The sequence below is a fragment of the Benincasa hispida genome, chromosome 9, assembly GCF_009727055.1.
Source record: "Benincasa hispida cultivar B227 chromosome 9, ASM972705v1, whole genome shotgun sequence".
NCBI classification, from domain to species: Eukaryota; Viridiplantae; Streptophyta; class Magnoliopsida; order Cucurbitales; family Cucurbitaceae; genus Benincasa; species Benincasa hispida.
In genome coordinates this window covers 16,130,393-16,156,433 of record NC_052357.1, presented here as the reverse complement: position 1 = coordinate 16,156,433, position 26,041 = coordinate 16,130,393, and the positions used below count along the sequence as shown (strand labels likewise).

At 36.7% G+C, this 26,041-nt stretch overlaps 1 protein-coding gene across 5 annotated transcripts; it reads left to right on the top strand.

The window, feature by feature from the left end:
- Nucleotides 1-1,359: 1,359 nt before the first annotated feature.
- On the top strand, nucleotides 1,360-26,041 carry LOC120085740 (sacsin). 5 transcript variants are annotated; one of them, XM_039041911.1, is made up of 13 exons: nucleotides 1,366-2,121; nucleotides 3,228-3,954; nucleotides 4,283-10,275; nucleotides 11,262-12,763; nucleotides 13,433-13,696; nucleotides 14,141-14,358; nucleotides 15,669-15,940; nucleotides 17,218-20,242; nucleotides 20,327-20,459; nucleotides 21,015-21,532; nucleotides 21,652-22,563; nucleotides 23,265-23,441; nucleotides 25,582-26,041. In XM_039041911.1, exons 1-13 carry the CDS (start codon nucleotides 1,772-1,774, stop codon nucleotides 25,777-25,779), a joined length of 14,289 nt encoding a protein of 4,762 aa, XP_038897839.1. In that variant the 5' UTR covers nucleotides 1,366-1,771; the 3' UTR covers nucleotides 25,780-26,041. The 5 variants fall into 5 exon arrangements, with proteins under 5 accessions (XP_038897843.1, XP_038897840.1, XP_038897839.1 ...); XM_039041910.1 differs by having other exon boundaries at nucleotides 3,228-3,963; XM_039041912.1 differs by lacking the exons at nucleotides 23,265-23,441; nucleotides 25,582-26,041 and having other exon boundaries at nucleotides 1,362-2,121; nucleotides 3,228-3,963; nucleotides 21,652-21,881; nucleotides 22,171-22,407.

Below are 26,041 nucleotides of genomic sequence, written 5' to 3'. Positions count from 1 at the left end.
ACTTTAGTATAAAATAGTCAGTTTTGACAGTAAACAATCGTTATAAAGAAAAAGTGACTATTTCGAGGTCCAGTTTTTATGTAAACTCCTTGCATGGGATGCCCCTACATGAATGATATGTGGATCACATCATTTGTATTACCTATACAAAATGGGCCACATCCAATAGTGTTAGCAGGATGAGATACCCAATTTCATCCATATACTTATAGATCATTTAGGCTATATACTATTAACTTGATCCTATTTATGTCACCACATCGAGTTAAAGTATTCATACTATAATCATGGATATGTTTATTGGATTTTCATAACAGAATGCAATATCAACAATTTTATCGAATAAGATAATCAATAATATTTTATAGATAAATAGAATGTTTAACATGAAATTTATGAACTGCGAGTTCTAGGATATTTCCAACACTCTATGTGTCTTAATTCAAATTTATCAATAATAGTTGGATTGATGTTAAAGTTTTTGCTAAAGTTCCTAAGATAGATAGTTGACATACAAGTACATTATTAAATGAGCATTATTAAGTAAGCATGATGAACAACTAGTATGTATTGATGTTAAAGTTCTATTAATACATGGAGAATTTGAAGTTATCAACTACTTTAGTTTTACCTTCTTCTTTTTAGATTTGTTTCCTTTTGCTTTGCTTATTAATGATTCAACTTTCAATAATTTGTTTCCTTTTCCTTTGCTTCCTTTGCTGGTTGATTATTCAACTTTGACCATTTTTTGTTTACCATCTAGTTAAACAAAATTAGGTTCAATAATGTTTGATAAGTATGATTAAATAGAAGAATTAATGAAATGGAAAAAAAAAGAATGATTATAACCTTGAAGGATTTGATGATAGATTGTAACCTTGAATAATCGAAAGCAGCAACGGGAGAAGAAGATGAAGCAGTAGGACAGAGGAAGAAGAAGAAGAAGAAGAGAGACAAAAAATGAAGCAACAGTGATCGGAGAAGAAAATGAAGTAGTGGGAGAAGATGAAGCAAAGGAAGAAGAGAACCCGACGAGATAGATGGCGATAGATGGTTATTGTGTAGTTATTAAGGATTCATTGCCGTTGGAATAAGAAGACGTGGGAAGACGTAGGTATTGGGCGTGAGCGTGGATTTTGGATAATCCGATTAATCGTTGGGCAGGTTGTGATTTTTGTGTGGACTGAGATATTTTTGATGTTTGACATGTTGGGTTCGACTTTCTTCCATATGTTTTAGTTTGTTTTTTTTTTTTCAATTTTGTGATTGATTGTAAATAATTGAAAGACCCCTTTTGATGTAAAAATCATTTTGTAAAAACAATTTGAGCATAATCCGCGAAAAGTAACGAAAGGGCTAGGCCATTTGAAGATACGTAGCCACATTTCATATCCCCCTCCGGCCTCGGGCTCGGACTGTGAAATCTGTTTCCCACTGATCTTACGGTGTGGCGATGGCAACACAAAAATTAATTTAATCTTCATCATCTCTTCAAAAACTTTGACCGTACAAACTTGAAAATCTGTGAAACTGAAACAGCAACAGACAAAGAAAATCCCAATTCCAAGAGACAACTCCATAGATCCTTTGCTCAAATTTGCAGCAAAATCACCGCAACCTGATTGCTATGTCGAGTCGGCGAATCATTACGTTCTTAGCAGACTGTTGATCACTGTTGGAAAATTATTGTTCGTTTTGATTTTGATTGACGCTATGGTTTAGAAAGAGTTGAATTCAGATTATTAACGTGTTATAGCTCTGCCGGAGAACGATGGCGTCGGAATCGACGTCTTTAGACTCGATTCTTCTGGAGGATTTTGGTCAGAAGGTTGACCTGACTCGGCGGATTCGTGAGGTGCTTCTTAACTATCCTGAGGGGACTACAGTTCTCAAGGAGTTGGTGCAGAACGCCGATGATGCAGGCGCCACTAAGGTTTGCCTCTGTCTTGACCGTAGAGTCCATGGCCGTGAGTCGCTGTTGTCGGAGTCACTGGCACCGTTTCAAGGGCCTGCGCTTTTGGCCTATAACAATGCGGTATTTACAGAAGAGGATTTTGTCAGCATTTCGAGGATTGGTGGGAGCAATAAGCATGGTCAAGCCTGGAAGACTGGTCGGTTTGGGTAAGTTTTCCCGTTCCAATATCTTCGGACATGTGCTTAATCTGACTCGTCTAGTCGTCTTGCTCATAAGATGGAATTGTGGATATTCACGTGTTATTTTGTCAAATGAGTATATATTTACCTCTTGGTTCTGTAATTTCTCAATATCTAGTTTCATTTGCCCCGGTTAGTGACAAGGTCGCATTGTAATGAACCAATCTTATGTTTGCTTCTGTTTGGAGAACCTTTAGCTAGAGATGTTCACGAGACAGAATCTCCACCGCACTAAAGTTTCTAATTTCACGCTTGTATGTAGCTTTTTTGCTTTTTAACTACTTACATTCATGTAAAGTGAAACAAGCTCCGTTCATATAGATATATATGGGCCTTTCCTACCATATAACACTTTGTCTTTGGAAACAGTTTTTTACAGAAGAATATTGGAAACAGTTTTTAAAAGCTCCAGATATGTGCATAATTTATTGTTCAAAACCGACCAACTAAGTTTAACTTTTCCAATATGGAAAGTAATAGAATATTGGTAATGGTTACAAACTTTGGCATTAATAGGCAACACAAATTTGCGTGATCATCTCATAAACAATTCCTGAGGCAAAAATGGTTTTGACAGGACGTATCCAGTGCTTTCACTTTTCAACTGCAGTGGATTACTCGAGTTCATCTTCCTTTGGCTCCTTCACCTAATCTTGTTGCTTCCAATAACATAACTGAAGTAGTCATTGTGAAGTGCAATGCAATTTCATCGGAAAAAGGCAAAATGAATGCAAAATTAGATGTTGACATGCAAAGTTAGCACTCAAGTTGTTCAAATTTCTTATACCTTTTTGCCAAGCACTGTCGGCGATTACTTTCCTTTTGATAGTTGTTACCCTATTCTATATTTGTAAAAATTCTATTATTGATGTTAAACTTTATCGTTGAATGTGCTAAAAGCAGAGTTGGTAGTGAAGATACTTGGTGCCTTTCTACGTTCTTCTATTAGCAATCATTCAATGAATTCTATATTTTCTGCCTTATCAAAGGAAATGGAAATACAATAAGTTTTATGTAATATTTTACTTCCCCTGTTGGCTTCATAATAACTATTTTTTGGTTTTATTTTATAGGGTTGGTTTCAACTCCGTGTACCATTTAACTGAGCTGCCTTCATTTGTTAGTGGAAAATATGTTGTAATGTTTGATCCTCAGGGCATTTACCTTCCTAAGGTTTCTGCATCAAATCCTGGAAAGCGAATCGACTTCATACGTAGCTCTGCCATCTCAAAATATAGAGATCAGTTTCTTCCTTATTGCGCTTTTGATTGTGACATGGAAAGTTCTTTTGCTGGAACTTTATTTCGGTTTCCATTAAGAAATGCAGATCAAGCAGCTAGAAGTAAAATTTCAAGGCAAGCTTATACAGAAGAAGATATTTCTTCCATGTTTGCTGAACTTTATGAAGAAGGAGTCTTGACGTTGCTCTTTTTGAAAAGTGTTTTATGTATTGAAATGTTTGTATGGAATGATGGTGAGACAGAACCACAGAAGCTTTATTCATATTTTGTGCGTTCAGCAAACAGTGATATTATTTGGCATAGGCAGATGTTACTACGGTTATCAAAATCAACAACTTCCACTCAGCATGAGGTAGATCGGTTTTCGCTTGAATTCTCAAGTCAAGCTATGACTGGGACTCAAATAGAGGAAAGGATTGATAGCTTTTTTATAGTTCAAACTATGGCATCAGCTACTAGTAGGATCAGCTCTTTTGCTGCTACTGCATCGAAAGAGTATGACATTCACTTGCTACCTTGGGCATCGCTTGCTGTTTGCACATCTGATGACTCCTCAAATGTAACCTCAGTAATTTCAAGATTTCTTTTATTTTGTGCGATCTCTGTGTCACACCTGCACCCACTCCCGTTCCTAATTCAACTGCATTAACTTTTGCATATGAGTACTTATTCTATCAAACTTGCAAGTTCAAGGTTTAATTCTGTGATATTTCTTTACGCTCTACATGATTATGTTCACGAGTCATAGAACCCTTGTAAATATTTGTTCAATGTGTTACTTTATGTTGCATGTTATTTTTTTTGCCCTGCCAATCTTAGTTATTTTATCTCTCCTCTTTTATGGAAATGGAAGACCTTAGTTACAATTGATATGTAATTTTTGACAGGACAGTGTTCTCAAACTTGGTCGGGCCTTCTGTTTCCTCCCTTTGCCAGTAAAAACTGGTCTAACTGTTCAAGTAAATGGATTTTTTGAGGTCTCATCAAATCGTCGTGGAATTTGGTATGGGGCTGACATGGATAGGACTGGGAAGATTCGTTCAATCTGGAACAGACTCCTTTTAGAGGATATTATTGCTCCTGCATTTATAGAACTGCTGATTGGCGTGCAAGTATTACTAGGTCCAACAGATACTTACTTTTCCTTGTGGCCTAGTGGTTCATTTGAGGAGCCATGGAACATATTGGTTGAGCAAGTATACAAAAGTATCAGCAACGCTTTTGTTTTGCATTCAGACGTTGAAGGTGGAAAATGGGTGTCACCAAATGAAGCTTTTCTTCATGATGACAAATTCGCAAGAAGTATGGAACTTGGTGAGACTCTGGTGCATCTAGGAATGCCTATTGTGCACCTTCCTGAAAATTTGTCTAACATGCTTTTAAAGTTTTGCTGTACTTTTCAACAGAAAGTGGTTACACCCTGTACAGTTCGTCATTTTCTTAGGGAATGTAAACATGTTTTTACTCTGAACAGACCTTACAGACTTGTATTGTTAGAATATTGCATTGAAGATTTGATTGATGCTGATGTTTGTACACATGCATTTGGCTTACCTTTACTTCCCCTGGCAAATGGTGATTTTGGGTCATTTTCAGAAGCCTCCAAAGGGATCTCTTACTTTATCTGTGATGAGTTGGAATATAAGCTACTGCACCAGATTTCTGATAGAGTAATAGATCGGAATACACCTCTCACTATATCAACTAGACTTTCAAATATTGCCAGGTCCTCAAAATCAAATCTGTTTATTTTGAATGTGCATTATTTTCTCCAGCTGTTTCCAAAATTTGTGCCTGCTGATTGGAAGTACAGAAATGAAGTGTTTTGGGACCCTGAGTCCTGTAGCAACCATCCTACTTCGTCATGGTTTTTGCTATTTTGGGAATATCTTCGTGATCATTGTGAAAAATTGTCCTTATTTAGCGACTGGCCCATTTTGCCATCCAAATCGAGATATCTTTATAGGGCCACTAAACAATCAAAAGTGATTAATGTGCAGAAGCTTTCTCACGAGATGCAAAATATACTTGGTAAGCTTGGATGCAAGTTGCTAGATCCATACTATAAGGTTGAACACCGAGACTTAATTCACTATGTAAATGATGGTAACTGCACAGGCGTTTTGGACTCTATCTACGATGCAATTTCTTCAACTGGTGGTTTAATGCTGACTTCACTCTACAATTTAGAGGTGGAAGAGAAGGATGGGCTGCGTAGGTTTCTTCTTGATCCTAAATGGTATCTTGGAGGCTGTATGAATGATAATGATTTAGGCAAGTGCAGGAGACTGCCAATTTTTAAAGTCTATAATGGAGGTTCTTCTCAAGATTTTTGTTTCTCAGATCTCGAAGACCCTCGAAAGTACTTACCGCCTTCAGATGTGGGAGAGTGCTTTCTTGGAGTAGAGTTTATTATCAGTTCCTCAGATAGTGAAGAAGAGATTTTGTTAAAATACTATGGGATCAAAAAGATGGGAAAGGCATCTTTCTACAGGAAGTATGTATTAAACCAAGTCGGGCAGTTGCAGCCTGAACTTCGTGACAGTACCATGCTTTCTCTTTTACTAAACCTTCCACAACTATGTACTGAAGATGTAACTTTCAGGGAATGTTTGTCAAATTTGGATTTTATTCCAACTTCAAGTGGAACTCTTAAGTGCCCTGCTGTATTATATGATCCTCGTTATGAAGAACTGTGTGCTTTACTAGATGACTTCGATAGTTTTCCTTCCACTCCTTTCAACGAATCTTACATTCTGGACATTCTACAAGGTTTGGGCCTTAGAACATGTGTATCCCCTGAGACCATTGTGCAAAGTGCTCTACATGTGGAAAGATTCATGCATAAGGATCAAAATAAGGCTCATTCAAGGGGCAAGGTTCTTTTATCATACTTAGAAGTTAATGCAATTAAATGGCTTCTCAATCCGACAAACGAAGATCAAGGGATGGTGAACCGATTGTTTTCTACAGCTGCAACTGCATTTAAACCACGTAACTTCACTTCCGATCTCGAAAAGTTCTGGAATGATCTTCGTAAAATTTCCTGGTGCCCAGTATTACTTTCTCCTCCTTTTGAAACCTTACCCTGGCCTGTTGTCTCATCCATGGTAGCTCCCCCAAAACTTGTGAGATTGCCTAGAGACTTGTGGCTTGTTTCAGCAAGCATGCGAATACTGGATGGTGAGTGTTCTTCTTCGGCTTTAGCACACAGTCTTGGTTGGTCTTCTCCCCCTACTGGCAGTATTATTGCTGCTCAGCTTCTTGAGCTTGGAAAAAACAACGAGATTGTATATGACCAGATGCTCAGGAAAGAACTAGCTTTGGCAATGCCAAGAATATATGCGTTGCTGACAAGTTTGATTGGTTCAGATGACATGGATGTTGTAAAAGCTGTGCTTGAAGGTTGTCGGTGGATTTGGGTTGGAGATGGGTTTGCAACATCCAAAGAGGTTGTACTTGAGGGTCCTCTTCATTTAGCTCCTTATATTCGTGTTATACCTATTGATTTGGCAGTTTTTAAAGATTTGTTTTTAGAACTTGGAATCCGGGAATTTCTGAATCCCAATGATTATGCTGATATTTTGTCTAGAATGGCAACAAGAAAAGGTTCTTCTCCTCTGAACACACAGGAACTGAGGGCAGCCATTCTCATTGTACAACATTTGGCTGAAGCTCAACTCCCAAAGCAACAAATTAATATATATTTACCTGATATTTCAGGTAGACTTTTGCCAGCCAGCAACTTAGTTTACAATGATGCTCCCTGGTTACTGGGCACAGACAATACTGATGTTTCATATGACGGGGAATCAACTGCTTTCTTGAGTGCAAGGAAGACAGTTCAAAAGTTTGTCCATGGGAACATATCCAATGATGTTGCGGAGAAGCTTGGTGTCTGCTCACTTCGTAGGATTTTATTAGCTGAGAGTGCTGATTCTATGAATTTGAGCTTATCTGGAGCTGCCGAAGCTTTTGGGCAGCATGAAGCCTTGACAAACAGACTTAGACATATACTTGAAATGTATGCTGATGGTTCTGGTATTCTATTTGAGCTGATTCAGAATGCAGAGGATGCAGGTGCCTCTGAAGTGATATTTCTTTTGGACAAAACTCATTATGGAACATCTTCAGTATTGTCTCCTGAAATGGCTGATTGGCAAGGACCAGCTTTGTACTGTTATAATGACTCTGTTTTTAGTTCTCAAGATCTCTATGCAATTTCACGTGTCGGTCAAGAGAGTAAGCTGCAAAAACCATTATCCATTGGAAGATTTGGTTTGGGCTTTAATTGTGTATATCATTTTACAGATATCCCCACATTTGTTTCTGGGGAGAATGTTGTTATGTTTGATCCTCATGCTTGTAATTTGCCTGGGATCTCTCCTTCACACCCGGGTCTCCGGATAAAGTATGCTGGAAGAAAAATTCTGGAACAATTTCCCGATCAATTTTCTCCGTACTTGCATTTTGGTTGTGACATGCAGAAGCCATTTCCTGGCACACTCTTTCGTTTTCCCCTTAGAAGTCCAGCTCTTGCTTCCAGAAGTGAAATCAAGAAAGAAGGTTATGCACCTGAAGATGTTATTTCACTTTTTTATTCTTTTTCTGAAGTTGCTTCTGATGCTTTGGTTTTCCTCACCAATGTCAAAACTATTTCCATATTTATAAAGGATGATATAGGACATGAAATGCAATGCCTATATCGTGTGCATAAAAATACTATCAGTGAACCTACAACAAAATCTAGTGCACAGCAGGATATTATGAGCTTTATTTATGGAAACCGCCGAGGTGAAATGGACAGAGAACAGTTCCTAATGAAATTAAATAAATCTATCAACAGAGATCTCCCACATGTGTGCCAAAAACTTATTATCACGGAGAAAAGTTCTGGCGGTGACATATTGCAGCACTTCTGGATAAGCTCTGGATGTTTAGGTGGTGGGCTCCCGAGAAACAACTCAGGCGGGGGTGACAAGTCCTATAATTTTATTCCATGGGCTAGTGTTGCTGCACTTTTACATTCTGTAAAGGTAAACGTGGAAATGAACCATGACCCAGAGACTGAAAATAATTGGCTAATTGCTTCTGATTTAGTTCAAGTTTCTTCTGCTTCTGAACAAGACAGGAAGCCTTTGGAAGGACGTGCTTTCTGCTTTCTACCATTACCTATTAAAACTGGTCTCCCTGTACATGTCAATGCATATTTTGAGCTTTCATCAAATCGAAGGGACATCTGGTATGGAGATGACATGGCAGGGTGCGGAAGAAAACGTTCAGAATGGAATTCTTACCTTCTTGAAGATGTTGTTGCCCCAGCTTATGGTCGCTTGCTTGAAAAGGTTGCATCCGAGATTGGTCACTTTGGTTTATACTCCTCATTTTGGCCGGCAGCAGCAGGATTAGAACCTTGGGGATTGGTAGTGCGAAAACTCTATAGCTTTATTGGTGATTTTGGTCTACTTGTTCTATATACAAATGCTAGGGGAGGCCAGTGGATTTCCGCTAGACAAGCCATATTTCCTGATTTTTCTTTTGACAAAGTGCATGAGCTTATCGAAGCATTATCTGATTCTGGCCTGCCGGTCATTTCTATTTCGAAGTCAATTGTTGACAGGTTCATGGAGGTACGTCCGTCATTACATTTTCTGACTCCTCACTTGTTAAGAACTCTGTTGATTAAAAGGAAGCGCGCATTTAAAGACAGGAAAGCAACCATCTTGACCCTTGAATATTGTTTAGTTGATTTGAAATTGCCTATACAATCCGACAGTCTGTGCGGATTGCCTCTACTACCTCTTGTTGATGGTTCATTTACCTCATTTCACAAGAATAGGATTGGAGAAAGAATTTATATTGCCAAGGGAGATGAATATGGCCTTCTCAAGGATTCCGTTCCCAGCCAACTTGTGGACCCTGATATACCAGAAGTAGTTCATGCAAAGCTCTGTGAGGTAGCCCAAACTGAGGATTTAAATCTTTGTTTTCTTTCATGCCATTTGCTCGAGAAAATCTTCCTTAGATTTCTTCCCACAGAATGGCAAAATGCTAGACAGGTGAACTGGAATCCTGGTCATCAGGGTCAACCTAGCTTGGAATGGATAAGATTGATGTGGTGCTACCTCAAGTCGCATTGCAATGATCTATCTCAGTTTTCCAAGTGGCCTATACTGCCCGTAGGGGAAAATTCTCTACTGCAACTTGTTGAAAATTCAAATGTTCTTAGAGCTGATGGTTGGAGTGAGAACATGTTTTCGTTGTTGCTGAAAGTGGGGTGTTTGTTTTTGAGGCGTGATATGCCAGTAGAACATCCACAACTGGAAAACTTTGTGCATCCTTCAACAGCAATCGGCATTCTAAATGCTTTTCTGTCTATTGCTGGTGATATTGGAAATGTTGAAAGGCTATTTCATGATGCATCTGAAGGTGAGCTGCATGAGTTCCGGAGTTTTATTCTTCAGTCAAAATGGTTTCTTGAAGAAAAAATGGAAGCAATTCATGTTGATATTATCAAACGCATCCCCATGTTTGAGTCGTACAAGTGTAGAAAATTAGTAAGTTTGAGTAAACCTGTAAGATGGATAAAACCCACTGGTCTATGTGAGGATTTTCTGAATGATGATTTTGTGCGCGTAGAATCAGAAAAAGAGAGAATCATTTTGAAAAGATACTTCGGGATCGGGGAACCATCAAGGGTAGAATTCTACAAAGATTATGTTCTTAACCATATGTCGGAATTCCTTTCTGAAAGGGAAGCTATTTCAACCATTCTGCTCGATGTGAAGCTTTTAATTGAAGAGGATGTCTCTCTCAAATCTTCAGTTTCGACGATACCATTTGTTTTGACTGGCAATGGATCTTGGCGACCACCATCAAGGTTATGTCAATTTTTAGCTCCCTCCTAAAATAGAACTATATAACTCATTGCAATTTCTCTTATGGGAAGAAAAATTAAATTATTGCAGTTACAGGAACAGTGTCATAGTTAAAAGATTTGTAGGATTTAATTAATTAATTATTTTTATAGGGAATGGTAACCATACATTGATATGATGAAATGGACATAAAAGGTCCTAACAGCATAACAATTTACAAAAAGCACCTCCATTGATTAGTGAGGGCAGTAAGGCTATGATTACAAAAAGGAGTAGACAATTTTCTCCATTGGATAGCTTGAAGAGATGTAGCTTCAAGAAAATAGCATATATCACAGTCCTTGTCCAAAAGATGCGAGCATTGCGATCCAACCAAAGGCTAAAAAAAATGGCGCAAACGTGATTAATCCAAAGGACTTTCCATCTTTGCAACTATTTTATTTTTTAAAATTTCTTGTCGTTCATGTTTGCAACTGAACATTCTACTACTATACTATAAAGGAAAAAAGGCGTCCACAATTATTGTGAAATATACAAAGCTAAGGAAACCCAAAGAAAAGATATACAAAATATATGTCGCAGAAAAATTAGGTTGGTGGAAAATTAATCAAGTGCAACAAGGAAATAGTGTCAGACGATTATTGTGAAATATTGGACGAATCCTTTAACATATACTACTGCGGGTTTGCCAAATCTCTTGAAGTGAAATATTTTTACTATCAGAAAAGAAAAAAAAAAAACGAGGAAATATTTCGCCTGTGAAAAACAAATGTGTCTGTGCTGTGGTCAGAAAATGAGATATAACTAGGCACGAATTATCCCTTCTTTTGTATTTATTATTTATTCTTTAAAAATTAATCAGTTTAGAAATTTTCTGATTCTAGATTGTTGTTAACTTGTAATTATTATTAGTTTTGTATTTTTTAAGAGAACTTTAAGAACGAAATTTCTAGCAGCTAAAAGTTACTGTATTTGATTTTTTTACCAGGCTATATGATCCTCGAGTACACGAGTTAAAAAACATGCTGCATGAAGAAGCCTTTTTTCCATCTGAAAAATTTTCAGATGACGTCATTTTAGATGCTTTAGTCAGCCTTGGACTTAAAAGATCCCTTGGTTTGTCTGGCTTGCTAGATTGTGCTAGATCAATTTCATTGTTGAATGATTCTAAAAATTCTGAATCAAAAAGTTATGGAAGGAGATTTTTTGTGTGTTTAGATGCTCTTGCACACAAGCTCTCAATCAATGTGGAAGGAAATTGTTATGAACTACAGAATTCTATGTTATTTAAGAGTGACCATGTGGATGATGATGCTTCCGTGCAAGTTAGCTCTCTCAATAGAGAGGATACCTCTGGTATGGGCATTGATTCCATAATAGGGAACTTGACTGGTGATGGAACGGAGGAAGAATTTTGGTCTGAAATGAAGACAATAGCTTGGTGCCCTGTTTTTGCCAATTCACCTGTAAAGGTACTTCCATGGTTGAAAACCAGTAATCAGGTAGCTCCACCGAGCATTGTGAGACCTAAATCACAGATGTGGATGGTCTCCTCTTCAATGCATATACTAGATGGTGTGCCTCCTTCAGTATACTTGCAAGATAAACTTGGTTGGACTGATTGCCCGAGCGTTGAAGTTTTATGTGCACAGTTGACTGATATTTCCAAGCTTTATGGTGAGCTCAGGTTGCATTCTTCAACAGGATCTGATGTCAATACTGCGTTGCAAGATGGGATTCCCATTCTTTACTCAAAACTGCAAGAATATAGAGGAACTGATGACTTCATGCTTTTAAAATCTGCATTAAATGGTGTATCCTGGGTTTGGGTAGGGGATGATTTTGTATCCCCAAATGCTCTTGCCTTTGACTCACCAGTAAAATTCTCTCCTTATCTTTATGTTGTTCCGTCCGAATTATCAGAATTTAGAGATCTGCTTTCAGAATTAGGTGTAAGGCTTAGTTTTAATGTCAAGGACTACTTGGATGTTCTACAACGCTTACACAGGGATGTTAGAGGGTCTCCTCTATCCACAGATCAGATGAACTTTGTAATTTGTGTGCTTGAAGCTATTTCAGACTGTTGGGTGGACATGCCAGAGTTCACTGCCACCAGTATCCCTTTGTTAATTCCCAATTCTTCTCAGGTTCTGATGCTAGCAAGTGATCTGGTTTACAATGATGCACCTTGGATGGAAGACAACAATATTCTTGTTGGGAAACACTTTGTACATCCAAGTATCAGCAATGATTTGGCAGGCAGGTTGGGCGTGCAATCCATTCGTTGCCTCTCGTTAGTTGATGAAGAGATGACTAAAGACTTACCATGCATGGATTATGCCAAAATTAGTGATCTTCTGAAGTTGTATGGCAATGACTATTTGTTCTTTGACCTTCTGGAATTGGCAGATTGCTGCAGAGCTAAAAAGTTGCGCTTAATATTTGACAAAAGGGAACATCCTCGCCAATCATTACTGCAACATAATCTAGGTAACTGATACAAAATTGTACTATTATGTCTTAACTGTAATTAGTTAAAACATTTCCTTTGAGATAATGAAGATTTTAGATTTTTAGTTGACTGAGAAAAGAAGTTGAGTACTTATGTTTTAATTTTCTTAGATTTCAATGATAAGGAAACGGTTGAACTTTTGGATCTTTCTCATTATTTTATGAGAAACAAAAAAAAAAAAAGATATAATAATCATGACAAGAAACATGATACAAATAGAAGAAATTGCAAATCTGGGTAAGGCCATCATTGCAGAATTCGACAGGACACCCAGTCTTGTGGAAAAAAATTCAGAACTTTTAGATTAGGAGTTCGAGTTCCATAAAGAAAATAGAAAGCAAACTCCTGTTCTAAACACATCCTAATCTCCCTTTCTGTCGTCAACGTTTGTCTCTCCCTCCAAGTGCAGCAAAAAATAGCTAGAAATGCTCTCCCAATAATAGCTCTCTTCCTAGAGAAATGCATGTCTATAGAGTACATTCTTTGTCTTCCTTTGATATCAAAGTATTGCGGTATAGCGTTTTATTTGGTACGTTGCTGCAACCTAGGTGAAATGTTCTGATTTTCATTGGTTACATGTTCTTCTGCATTTCTCTTTGGGATGTATTGTGTATTGTAATTGTTTTACCCCATTGTTACATGCATAGGTGAATTTCAAGGTCCTGCACTGGTTGCAATCTTTGAGGGCTCAAGCTTAAGTACCGAGGAAATCAGTAGTTTGCAATTTCGTCCTCCTTGGAAATTAAGAGGCGATACTCTTAACTATGGTTTGGGACTGCTCAGCTGTTATTATGTTTGTGATCTCCTTTCTATTATTTCTGGTGGCTACTTTTATATATTTGATCCCCGTGGAATTGCTCTCTCTGTAGCTCCAAAATCTTCTCCAGGAGCAAAGGTGTTTTCCTTGATAGGTATCTCTTTCGTTCAATCACATGTGAATACTTTTATGATCTCCTCAAATAAATAGTTTATTTGAACCTTATTTAATCTCAAACAATATTTTTGGCACATTTACAGCTTAACATAATGTAGTTTGTCTTCTTTATTTCAACCCTGTACAGACTAACTAATACAGGAAAAAATGCATGTGAAAGAATGACGCGTCCTTTATTATTTTTATTTTTTAAAAACATTATTGTAAAATAAAATGAAGAAAGTAGATGCATGTTTAACAACATATGTTAATGAATTCTCTGAAGTACAAAGCATATGTTAATGAATCATCTCGTTTTTCTTTTTTGACATGGAGAATAAACTTTTTCATTGATGAGAGATTTAGCAATCACTTAGGAATAATGAGCAAAAATTCCTTGATGTTTCATTCATTAATCAATTACTTTTCTCTTCATTTTTAGGTAGTAATTTGATAGAGAGATTTAACGATCAATTTCATCCTCTGTTGGGGGGTCACAATATGTCATGGCCATCAGATTCCACCATAATCCGCATGCCCCTATCCTCAGCATGCTTAAAAGATGGACTTGAGTCTGGAATAATAAGGATAAAGGAGATAAGTAGCAAATTTTTGGATCATGCTTCAAGGTCACTTTTATTTTTAAAATCAGTCGTGCAGGTATGGCAACATTCTTTTTTCTTTTCACCTCCTATAGTGCCGTATATCTTTGAATTCTGTGGTGCTATGTTCTTAATTCAATGATAAATTCTAGGATGGTTCTGATTTTAGGCCAATGTCATTATTCGTGAGCATTCTTCTATCTAATGTCTGTGTGTATATGCATTTACTTATTTTCTTTTAACTAGCCTTTTAACATGTATCATGTGCGTAATTTTTTCCATTTTATTTTATCGTACATTAAAATTGATCTTTTTCAAAAAGTTGAGCATTTGTCAAATACTATGACTGTTTGCAAGAAAACAAATGCTTTGTTAACTAGCATGTGGTTTATTCAAAATAGCTTGATAATTATTATTCTTAAAGTTTAGCAATAGTTATTATAATAAATAACATCCATTTTATTGAAACTATTTAGTAATATAATTTCATACGAATTATGGATTTATCTATTTGAGACAAAGAATTATGTAAAATATTCGATTTAAGATTCTTTTTCTTTATTCTTTTTGTATTTTATAAACATTTGGTACAATTAAATTTAATCAAATATATTTTTTTCTATAACAATATGTAATATTATTTTGAAATTGAGACATCAATTCCTACCAAAAAAAAAAAAAAAAAAAATTGAGACAATATTTACCTTAAAGGTTGGAGGTTTAAATCTCCCCACTTTTTGTTGAACTAAAAAAAAAACAATACTTCAGAAATCTGTTAAAGTGCAAGATCATTATTTCTTACAAAAAAATATTATTTATTATCCACACTTTTATATAGTATATATTTATAACCATCTTGTGTAATTTATTGTGAGTGAGTTTTTTTCCCTTTCGGGAACAATATAACCTAAGGGCAAAGCAGACAAATAGTTAGTCTAATTTTCTACTTAATTGAGGGATAGCTTAAAAAGCCTTGTAATACTAATAATTGTTTTATTAAAATCAGTAATCTAATTAATTGAGAGCGTTGAAGGGTTTTGCAACATATTAATGCTTTCGTGGTATGAATAATCCAATTTAATTTATTTAGAGCTACAGATCACATTAATGGAAGGAAATATAAGTATTTAAGTTAAAAATGAAGAATTATCTAATTTTTTTTTTTACACATCCATACATATGTGAGTATTATTATAGATTTTTCAATTTTATTTAAGTTTTATGTCTGATTTTTACCAAGTGTTGCTATTGTGATTATTTGAGGCAATATCTCTGTACTTTTATCTTTATTCAGGAACTTTTTTATATACATATTTTTAGTGGAAGGTCATTGGTCATGTTCAAGAGTAACTTTTAACAAATTATCAGGTTTCATTCTCGACCTGGGACCAAGATGGGCTTCACCCACACCAAGATTATTCAGTTTGCGTGAATTTATCATCTGCTATAGCAAGGAACCCATTTTCAGAAAAGAAGTGGAAGAAGTTCCAATTATCAAGGTTGTTTAGCAGCTCAAATGCTGCCACGAAAGTGCATGCAATAGATGTAATTCTACTCCAGGGAGAAACTCAATTTGTGGACCGGTGGCTTGTGGTGCTTAGCTTGGGTTCTGGGCAAACTAGAAATATGGCTCTTGATAGGTAAGTTTGCTAATTTTGCACAAAAAATTTTGATAGGTAAGTTTTCCCGTGCTTGGGAAAAAATTCCTGCTTTCTTGTTTCATGGTAAAGTACATAAAAGGCATTGTATTCTGTAATGCATCCTGCTCAGAGTTAGTGTTGTCTTCAGACTCATCATTGGCCAGAGTTAAAACGTAACTTTTACCCTGCTTCTTCAAGAAATTAGGACATTCTGGTTGAAAATAACCATAGCCTTCACACTCACTGCATTTGAATGGCCTTTCTTTTTGAAGATTTAAAGCACCTACCTTATCAGCTTTCTTTCTAATACTTTGAATTTTGACTTGCTTGAGAGGAAGTGAGCCACCAGACTATTATTTTTAGAATTTAAATTTTCCAGCTTCTTTCCAAATTGTTTAAGAACACTGATTGAATTATTTTAAAAGTAATGAAAGATATTCAACAAAGATACACATATATTTTGATGTAATTAGAGGTTAAATTCCTCTTAGATCTTGGGTGAAAGGTTATTTTATAATTACTCTGTTTTTTCTCTGTTTTTTTAGATGTTCTGTTTTTTACCGCAGATAACTTTTTAAGTTTTTTAGTTACTTAAATTGTTTTAGTTAATTAGATTAAATCTTTCAAAGGCTGGTTTGTAGCCTTTTAAATAGGAGTCCTTAGGTTGTAAGAGGCGTTAGTTCTAGAAATAATACAAGAGTTCTTCAAAATTTCTCCAAGGTTGTATTCAAGAAATTAGTTTTACACTATATGTACTTTGCTCAAACAACTATATTTCATTTCTTATCAAAATTGATCTTTTTGGTAATGTTAACACCATCCTTTTCTTCCTTCTAATATGTCTCAGCTCTCATGTTTCAAACTCTTAGAAAGTGTCTTGCAATCTAAACTACAAAGTGGGTGCTTGTGAGAGTGAGAGATAGGCCATTAGATGCTAGGGTTTGATTTTTTTTTTTTTTTTTTTTTTTTTAAATAATTGGTAGGTTTGAATTATTTTAATATTTTAATGAAAACATTAAAATTAATTTTTGAAGTTTAAACTAAGTAGCTTGTGTAAGAAGGAAGGTACGATGGAAATTGAATCTTTTTGAAAAGCTTAAAACGCAACATCTGATAATCTCTATTCTTCACAAATTGATACAATGTTTTGTCACCAAACTTTGTTTCTCTCTCGGACTACATCTTCTTTCGCTTCTATTTTCTCAAAAATGACTTTGTAATCTTTTATAGAATTAGAAGTGAGGATAATAGCATCTTATGAAGTTTCCTATTTGCAGGCGATATCTTGCGTACAATTTAACACCTGTCGCTGGAGTTGCAGCTCATATTTCTCGCAATGGCCTTCCTGCTGATATATATCGAAAGAGCCCTTTGATGGCTCCCTTTCCTTTATCTGGTGATATAATGTTACCTGTTACTGTTCTTGGATGTTTTCTTGTATGTCACAGTGGTGGTCGTTATCTTTTCAAGAATCAAGTTCTCGAAGCCTTAGTTGAACCCCTTGATGCTGGAAATAAGTTAGTTGAAGCCTGGAACAGGGAATTGATGTCCTGCGTGTGTGATTCTTACATTTTCATGGTCTTGGAAATTCACAAACAACGAAAAGAATCTTCAAGCTCTGCATTGGAGTCAAATGTTAGTCATTCCATAACTTCGTCTTTGAAGGCATATGGAAATCAAGTTTATTCATTTTGGCCAAGGTCTGAACCTGCAAATGATAGTGATTCTGATGTGGACAGAGGATTGAAAGCAGATTGGGAATGTCTGGTTGAACAAGTAATCAGACCATTTTATACTCGTGCTATCGATCTTCCTGTGTGGCAGCTTTACTCCGGAAATTTAGTTAAGGCTGAAGAGGGTATGTTTCTTGCTCAACCTGGCAGTCCCGTGGGGGGTAACTTGCTGCCAGCCACAGTTTGTAGTTTTGTCAAGGAGCATCATCCCGTGTTTTCGGTGCCATGGGAGTTAATTAAGGAGATCCAAGCTGTGGGAATTACAGTACGCCAAATTAGACCTAAAATGGTTCGGGACCTCCTCAGGGCTCCTTCAGCATCTATAGTTCTTCAATCAATTGATACATATTTGGATGTTCTTGAATACTGCTTGTCTGATATTGTGTTGGCCGCATCATCTAGCCATGCTGTGGATAATATGGGAGGTGACTCTGTTAACACTAATCCTGGTGGTAGGTCGACAAATACTACAGAAGGCAGTTCAACTTCCGTTCCAGTTTCTAGCATGCACAGTTTTGGGAGGTCATCTAACCAGAATGCAGCCAGTTCAGGTGATGCTCTTGAAATGATGACAAGTTTGGGTAGGGCTTTACTAGATTTTGGTCGAGGAGTCGTCGAGGATATTGGTAGAAATGGAGAATCCTTGTCTCATGGTAATACCTTTACTGGTAGAAATAACAGCAGCTACAATGTAGACAAGCATTTTCTACAAATGGTTTCTGAGCTCAAAGGTTTACCATTTCCAACTGCATCCAACAATGTAGTAAGATTGGGCAGCATGGAACTTTGGCTTGGTAGTAAGGATCAACAGGAACTGATGATCCCTTTGGCAGCAAAGTTTGTCCACCCTAAAATATTTGATAGACCAATTTTGGGCAATATCTTGACCAATGATGCCCTGCATAAATTTTTGAAACTTCGAGAGTTCTCTCTTAGCTTACTGGCAACTCATATGAGGTCAGTGTTCCATGCGAACTGGGTGAATCATGTAATGAACTCAAATATGGCTCCGTGGTTTTCATGGGATAATAAATCAAACGCTGGGGTTGAGGAGGGACCATCCTCTGAATGGATAAGACTCTTTTGGAAAATTTCTAGTGGTTCGTCACAGAACCTTTTGCTCTTTTCTGATTGGCCACTTGTTCCTGCTTTTCTTGGCAGACCCATCTTATGCCGTGTAAAAGAACGTCATCTTGTCTTTCTTCCTCCTGTCACACACCCACCTTCACCAAATGCCATCTCGGAGATTGTTGCAGGGGGCAGTGATGTGGCTGAGACATCTTCGAGTGAGATTTCTAAACCTGAATCCATTCAACCTTACACTTCAGCTTTTCAAAGATTCCAGGACACATATCCTTGGCTATTCCCTCTTTTAAACCACTGCAACATTCCAATATTTGACGTAGCTTTCATGGACTGTGCTGCTCTATGCAACTGTCTTCCTAATTCCAGCCAATCATTAGGACAAGCAATTGCTTCTAAGTTTGTGGCTGCTAAAAATGCAGGTTATTTTCCTGAACTTGCATCACTTTCAGATTCAAATAGTGATGAACTTCTCAACCTTTTTGCTAAGGACTTTGTTTCAAACGGAACCAACTATAGGAGAGAAGAGCTTGAAATATTACGAACTTTACCTATATACAGAACTGTCATCGGATCATATACACAACTGCGTGAGTATGAGCAGTGCATGATCTCTTCAAATTCATTCCTTAAACCATATAATAAAAGCTGTCTATCTTATTCATCAAATTCAATGGAATATTCATTGCTTAGAGCCCTCGGAGTCCCTGAATTGAATGATCAACAAATTTTGGTCAGGTTTGGATTGCCTGGATTTGATTTCAAGCCTCAATCGGAACAGGAAGATGTCTTAATATATCTATATACAAATTGGAAAGATCTTCAATCCGATGCTCAATTAGTTGAATGCTTGAGTGAGACTAAGTTTGTGAGGAGTGCTGATGAATTTTGCACAGATTTGTTTAAATCAAAGGAATTGTATGATCCAAGTGATGCTTTGTTAACATCCGTCTTCTCTGGTGAAAGAAGAAAATTTCCTGGGGAAAGGTTTGGTGCTGATGGGTGGCTTCAAATTCTAAGGAAAATTGGCCTTAGAACTGCAGCAGAAGCCAATGTCATTCTTGAATGTGCCAAAAAGGTAGAGACCCTAGGAAGTGAATGGAGGAAGTCGGAGGAGGATAGTCTTGAATTTGACTTGACAAATGCTCAAAATGAAGTGCCTATGGAAATATGGACTTTAGCTGGATCTGTTGTTGAATCTGTTTTTTCAAATTTTGCTGTCTTTTATAGCAACAGTTTCTGTAATGCTCTTGGCAATATTGTTTTTGTTCCGGCTGAATTAGGCTTTCCAAATCTTGGTGGCAATAAAGGTGGAAAAAGAGTCCTCACTTCCTACAGTGATGCAATTGTATCAAAAGATTGGCCTCTGGCTTGGAGTTGTGCTCCAATTCTTTCCAAGCACAGCGTTATACCTCCTGAATACTCTTGGGGAGCACTTAATCTGAGAAGCCCTCCAGCTTTCCCCACAGTACTAAAACATTTACAGGTAGCCATATTACATCCTTCTTAACTCTTATTATTTTAATGATAGCGACCAATGCAAAGTATAGCTACCGTACTTTTGATACAGGTTATCGGGAGGAATGGTGGTGAAGACACTCTTTCTCATTGGCCAATATCCATGGGCATAATGTCAATCAATGAAGCTTCTTGTGAGGTTTTAAAGTATCTCGAAAGGATTTGGAGTAATTTAGCTTCTTTAGGTAAATATTTGCTCCCCTCCCTTGTGGCACTTTAAATGCGTGTCAAGTAGTTCACATATTTGTTCTATTAGATAAATTGAAAGCACGTGAAATAATTTTATTGATTTTATAAATTGTGAAATGGTTTAAGTTATAATGTGATTGGCTGCAAGTACATGTATGTGTCCTAGTCATATATTATTGGAAGTCATATGATTTATGCTTCTGCAAACAAAATTTAATTGTATAATACACTAATTGTTGGGGGAGATATCATTTGTGACTTTTTTGAAATACCTTTTTTGCAATGCATGTGAGAAGGCTACCAGTAGGTACATAGTTCGAGCGTTTACTAGAGAATATTTTTTTTTCTTTTCCCAGCCCTAATCTGTACAAGTCTAAAATCTTTGAAAGATTTTTAATTAAAGTAGGGAAAAGACTCTGGAGAAGAAAAATTTTCAGCCACTAACTTTTATGTATATGCCGTCTGTGCTTATTTTTATTTGGGGACTTACAGAGCTAGTTTCTACAAGACTTGTCATTTGAGTGTAGTAAATGCTCTGTTCATCCTTGCAGATATTTTGGAATTGCAGAGAGTTGCATTCATTCCTGTAGCTAATGCAACACGCTTGGTCAAAGCTAATGCTCTCTTTGCAAGATTGACTATTAATTTATCTCCTTTTGCATTTGAACTTCCCAGTGGATATCTTCCTTTTGTGAAAATTCTTAAAGATTTGGGGCTTCAGGACGTATTATCAGTTGCTTCTGCAAAATATCTTCTATCAAGTCTTCAAGTAGCTTGTGGATATCAACGCCTAAATCCTAATGAGCTTCGGTCTGTGATGGAAATCTTACATTTTATCTGTGATGAAGCTTCTGAAGCAAAGATGTATGATGGTCGGGAACCTGAAATCATTGTCCCAGATGATGGCTGTAGACTTGTTCATGCAACATCTAGTGTGTATATTGACACTTACGGTTCACGATACATAAAATGCATCGACACTTCAAGGCTAAGATTTGTTCACCCAGATCTTCCTGAGAGGATATGTAGAATGTTGGGCATCAAGAAACTTTCTGATTTAGTCATTGAGGTAAGCATGCATCGTTGATGTATCAATTCTTGTGATTCCTGTCTTTTCCCCCTTCTTTTGGTTTCCTTTCTGTCAGTTGACAAATACTATTTTTAATTTGAAACCAACTTGTGCGGCAGGAGTTGGATCATGAGGATAGTATAGATCGCTTGGAGTATATTGGAGCAGTGTCTCTTGGATTCATCAAAGTGAAGCTTTTGAGCAAATCGTTTCAGAATGCTGTGTGGAATGTTGTCAATAGCATGGTTAATTACATTCATCCAAATAAGAATCTAGATCTCGAAGCTGTAGAAGAATTACTGAAATCAGTTGCAGAGAGGCTTCAGTTTGTTAAATGTCTCCATACACGGTTTTTACTTCTTCCAAATTCTATAAACATCACACGTCCTGCTAAAGATTCCATTATTCCAGAATGGGAGGATGGAAGCCATCATAGAGCTCTTTACTTTATTAAGCAATCAAAAACTTGTATTTTGGTTGCTGAGCCCCCTGCTTATATATCAGTCTTTGATGTCATTGCCATTGTTGTGAGCCAGATTTTAGGATCATCTATTCCCTTGCCAATTGGATCTTTGCTTTTCTGCCCTGAAGGCACTGAAACTGCCATTATTGATATATTAAATCTTTGTTCTGAGCAGATGGAGAATGAAAAATATACTGGAAGTACTAGTTTGGTTGGTAAGGAAATACTGCCTCAAGATGCTCTTCAAGTACAGCTTCACCCTTTAAGACCGTTTTATGCTGGAGAAGTAGTGGCTTGGCGGTCCAAAAGTGGAGAAAAGCTGAAATATGGTAGGGTCCTAGAGGATGTTAGACCATCAGCTGGCCAAGCACTCTACAGATTCAGGGTAGAAACAGCAGCGGGCATCACTCAGTCTCTTCTTTCTTCGCAAGTTTTATCATTTAGAAGCATTTCCATTGATGGTGGCCCTTCCTCTACAAACTTGCAAGATAAGAGTCACATTGTAATTGATAGTGGTGCTTCTGCTGAAATACGAGAGAACTCTGGAGGAGGCAAAATACGATCCCAGGTTTGGTTCTTGTTCTAGTTTGTATTTCAAAATTTTATGCCATATATCCCTTCACTTTTATTCCTGGATTTGGGAACTCGGACAATGGATTCATTTTAGTTCTTTGTTGAAGGACTCTGGAAATATAAGAGTGATATTATGCACCACTTGCTTTCTGCATCTGCTATATAAACTCTTAGATTGTATAACAAAGGTAGATCTTGTCATCATGTGTATGAATATTTGGGTGGAATATATAGGAAGTTTATTTAGTATTATAATTGTTCCACTGGAAGTAGGCATTAAGTGGACCAGATTCCAGGCTAAATAAACAACATAAACGTGAGAATCTAAATAGCTCATTTGTTTTATTTATTTATTGATAAAAAACTGTTATTCCATTGAGAGAAATAAAAAACTATGCAAGGAAACACGAAAAATAAGTTCCAACAAAAAACAAAAAAAGTCCAACCCTAACTACATAAAGAACTCCCAAAAAAAAAAAAAAAAAGACCGAGCTCATAGTTACAAAAATAATTTCACTTATTAAAAATACTCGATTGAACTCTTAAAGTTTAAATAGTTATTCATATCTCTGTCAAAGACTATTTATAAATACTTAAAATCATCTCAAGGCTTCTTTAATGCTTCTTGAAAAATCGTTATTTCTCCATAAATTTTCAATTGTAGACTGAAAATACTTTATTCATTGGTTGGCGCAGCCTGTTGCAGAGCTCCAATATGGCAAAGTATCTGCTGAAGAACTGGTGCAGGCAGTTCATGAAATGCTTACTACTGCTGGAATCAATGTGGATATTGAGCGACAGTCCCTCTTGCAAAAGACCATAATCTTGCAAGAACAATTGAAGGATTCTCAAGCAGCTCTTTTGTTGGAACAGGTGTGCATTTGCTAAACTGTTTGTGTTTGGATTTGTGTGCTCTATGTATTTTGTAGAACTATCTCATTCTACAAAATACCAAAATGATATGACCTAGCATCTAAGAGATAGAACTCCTAGAATACTCCACAAGAGCCTTGATTATTCAAAACTGGCAGTAGTGTGAATGCAAAAGACTATCCCTCAGTTATAGAAGGTGCTAACCACCAAGTAGAAACCAATTACTCACAAAATAACCAACCCACAAACTATTTCACAAACAAACTAAAACCAGAAGTTACAAGATTGAATACTACTATATAAAGAAAACTGCAAATCCACTTGAAGGCTTAGTCTCACCCATCTTCAAGGCTTAGCAGGTCGATGCACAACAGTGAGAGTTTCTCTGGTGTCTCATTAGATGTGTGGTTGCAACGGCAGGGGGTAAAATTGGTATAATGCATTTAATAGGAAGGTCATAACATGGTGGCCACCCAAAATTAAATTTATCCACCTCCTTTTTGTCCATCCATGGTCTGTTTACTTTTTCCCAAAGGGCTCCAGGAAAGTAGACACAAGATTTGGGATTCTTGTGGCAAAGCGGGTTTCCTTCGGTCATATCAATGTTATAATAAGAAAATGGACTTTTCAGCTTACTCTGCTTTGCAGCCCAGCCGGCGGCTGTTCTGACCAAATCCCATGGTCCCTGTTTCTTCTTTGCAGAATTCAATTTTTTACTTCTTCCTTCCTTGGCGAGAATTTATTACTCGAGAGCCATTTTCATTTTTCATTTTTGTTGGTATCAGTTAATAAAACCCAAATATATTGAAATGTAAATGACGACGGAATTACAAAATAAACCAAGTGATCGTGGTACTTAAACCCTCCCTTTCTTGAGATCTCTCCTAAGCCCTAAATCATGGATCAAAATACTGCTTATTTTCCTCATTCCTTTACCCTCTATTAATAACCAAATTCGATAACAGACTATCTAATTACTAAGATACCTTTAATACCTACTATGTCTCCATTTCTATCCTAATAGCATTCCCCCCATAGTTTACTTTGCATTCTTTCGCCAGTAAGCTCTCAAGTTAACTTGAACCATCATCGTGGGAAATGGTCAACCTTTTGAGTGCTAACCAACACCTTCTGAGTCTTGGACTCATTTTACAAGCATCTAATAGAGGTTGCTCGAGTTTCGGGATTTTCAAATTGTTTCCATCAAACTTTTTCAAAGTCCAAACCAACTCACCATTTTATAATCTCCGGCCTAGACCCCAGGTGGTATGGGAAGAATCCTCCCCCGACCCTGCCCCATCCTATCCGGGTGGGCCCTTGGGGAAAATTGACCCCATTAATCCCAAGGGCAAATTACTTCATTTCAGCTTTTGTAATTCCCAAAAGTTTCTTCTTCATTTCAGCTTGTAATTCCCAAAAGTTTCTTTGTGCGCTCATTTGCATAGGAGCCTCACATATTCCTCAAGCAGATGTTTCTTCTGCTTCGATTTTCTTCCATTCTCTTCAGTTGCTTTTCTTTCAGGAGTATGTGAATAAGACGTCATCATCGTTTTTTTTTTGGAAAAAAAGAAAGTCTGATTATTTTAACTATTCTCTTTAGCATTTTTGAACTCATTTTGTTGCCTCTGAAACCACCAAATTCATTAATTCATAGTACCCTTTCGGTTCCAGCAGCAATCTTTACTACCCCATCGGTAATTTTCCATTAAGATCCATGGTCAAAATCAGACACCCTATGCTAATTTGATGGGAAACAAAATGATATCGATATCTATAAATATTTTTAAAATTTCATTGCAATTATGCGATTGGGAGTAATTGTAATAGGAGTTTTGAACCTTCATTCATCCCTTAGGAAAGATACCAAAGTATTTGAAATCCTCACTTAATAACTCCCTTTCTCTAATTCCTCAACTCCCTCTACTTGTAACCCAAATTACCTTCACTCTAGCTCTAACTCACTAGTTATGCACAGTATGACTAATAAAAAACCTAGCAATAGTCTTGTTTAATTTTTGCTATTTAAGTTCTTTCTTTCTTTTAAAAAAAAAAAAAAAACTCATTGACCTTCAAGTCAACAAGATGCATAACTTTCTAAATATCTCAAGATTTATTCATGATTTCTCGATCGATTTTGCAGGAAAAGTCTGACGCTGCAGCCAAAGAAGCCGATACAGCGAAAGCAGCATGGCTTTGTCGGGTTTGTTTGACTTCCGAGGTAGAAATAACCATAGTTCCTTGTGGTCATGTTCTGTGCCGTAAGTGTTCTTCTGCTGTCTCAAAGTGTCCATTTTGTCGACTTAAAGTTTCGAAAATCATGAGAATATTTCGACCTTGATCTCTGCTAATTCAAGGATGTAAATTTTCCATGAGAACAACATGCAAAAATGGCCATTTTGACCTCGGAATTAGTTGGCTAAACCTGTTGGTTTTCCCCAAAATTATTTGTTATATTTATACATTAGAGTCGAAAATGTAAATGAAATCTTTAGTTTCCTTTTTCTGTAAACTTTGTCATTCATTGATGTACAGAAAGTATATTGGCTAATGTAATTAACATTGATATGGCCAATAAGATTTATTCTTTATTCGTGGAAAAA

What these genes read in the sequence shown, in the direction of transcription:
- LOC120085740 (XM_039041910.1), top strand. Translation starts at nt 1,772, where the DNA reads ATGGCGTCGGAATCGACGTCTTTAGACTCGATTCTTCTGGAGGATTTT. An exon ending in GAGTAATTTAGCTTCTTTAG is followed by an intron (nt 20,460 to 21,014) that starts GTAAATATTTGC and finishes TCATCCTTGCAG; the next exon opens with ATATTTTGGAATTGCAGAGA. An exon ending in CAGCTCTTTTGTTGGAACAG is followed by an intron (nt 23,442 to 25,581) that starts GTGTGCATTTGC and finishes TCGATTTTGCAG; the next exon opens with GAAAAGTCTGACGCTGCAGC.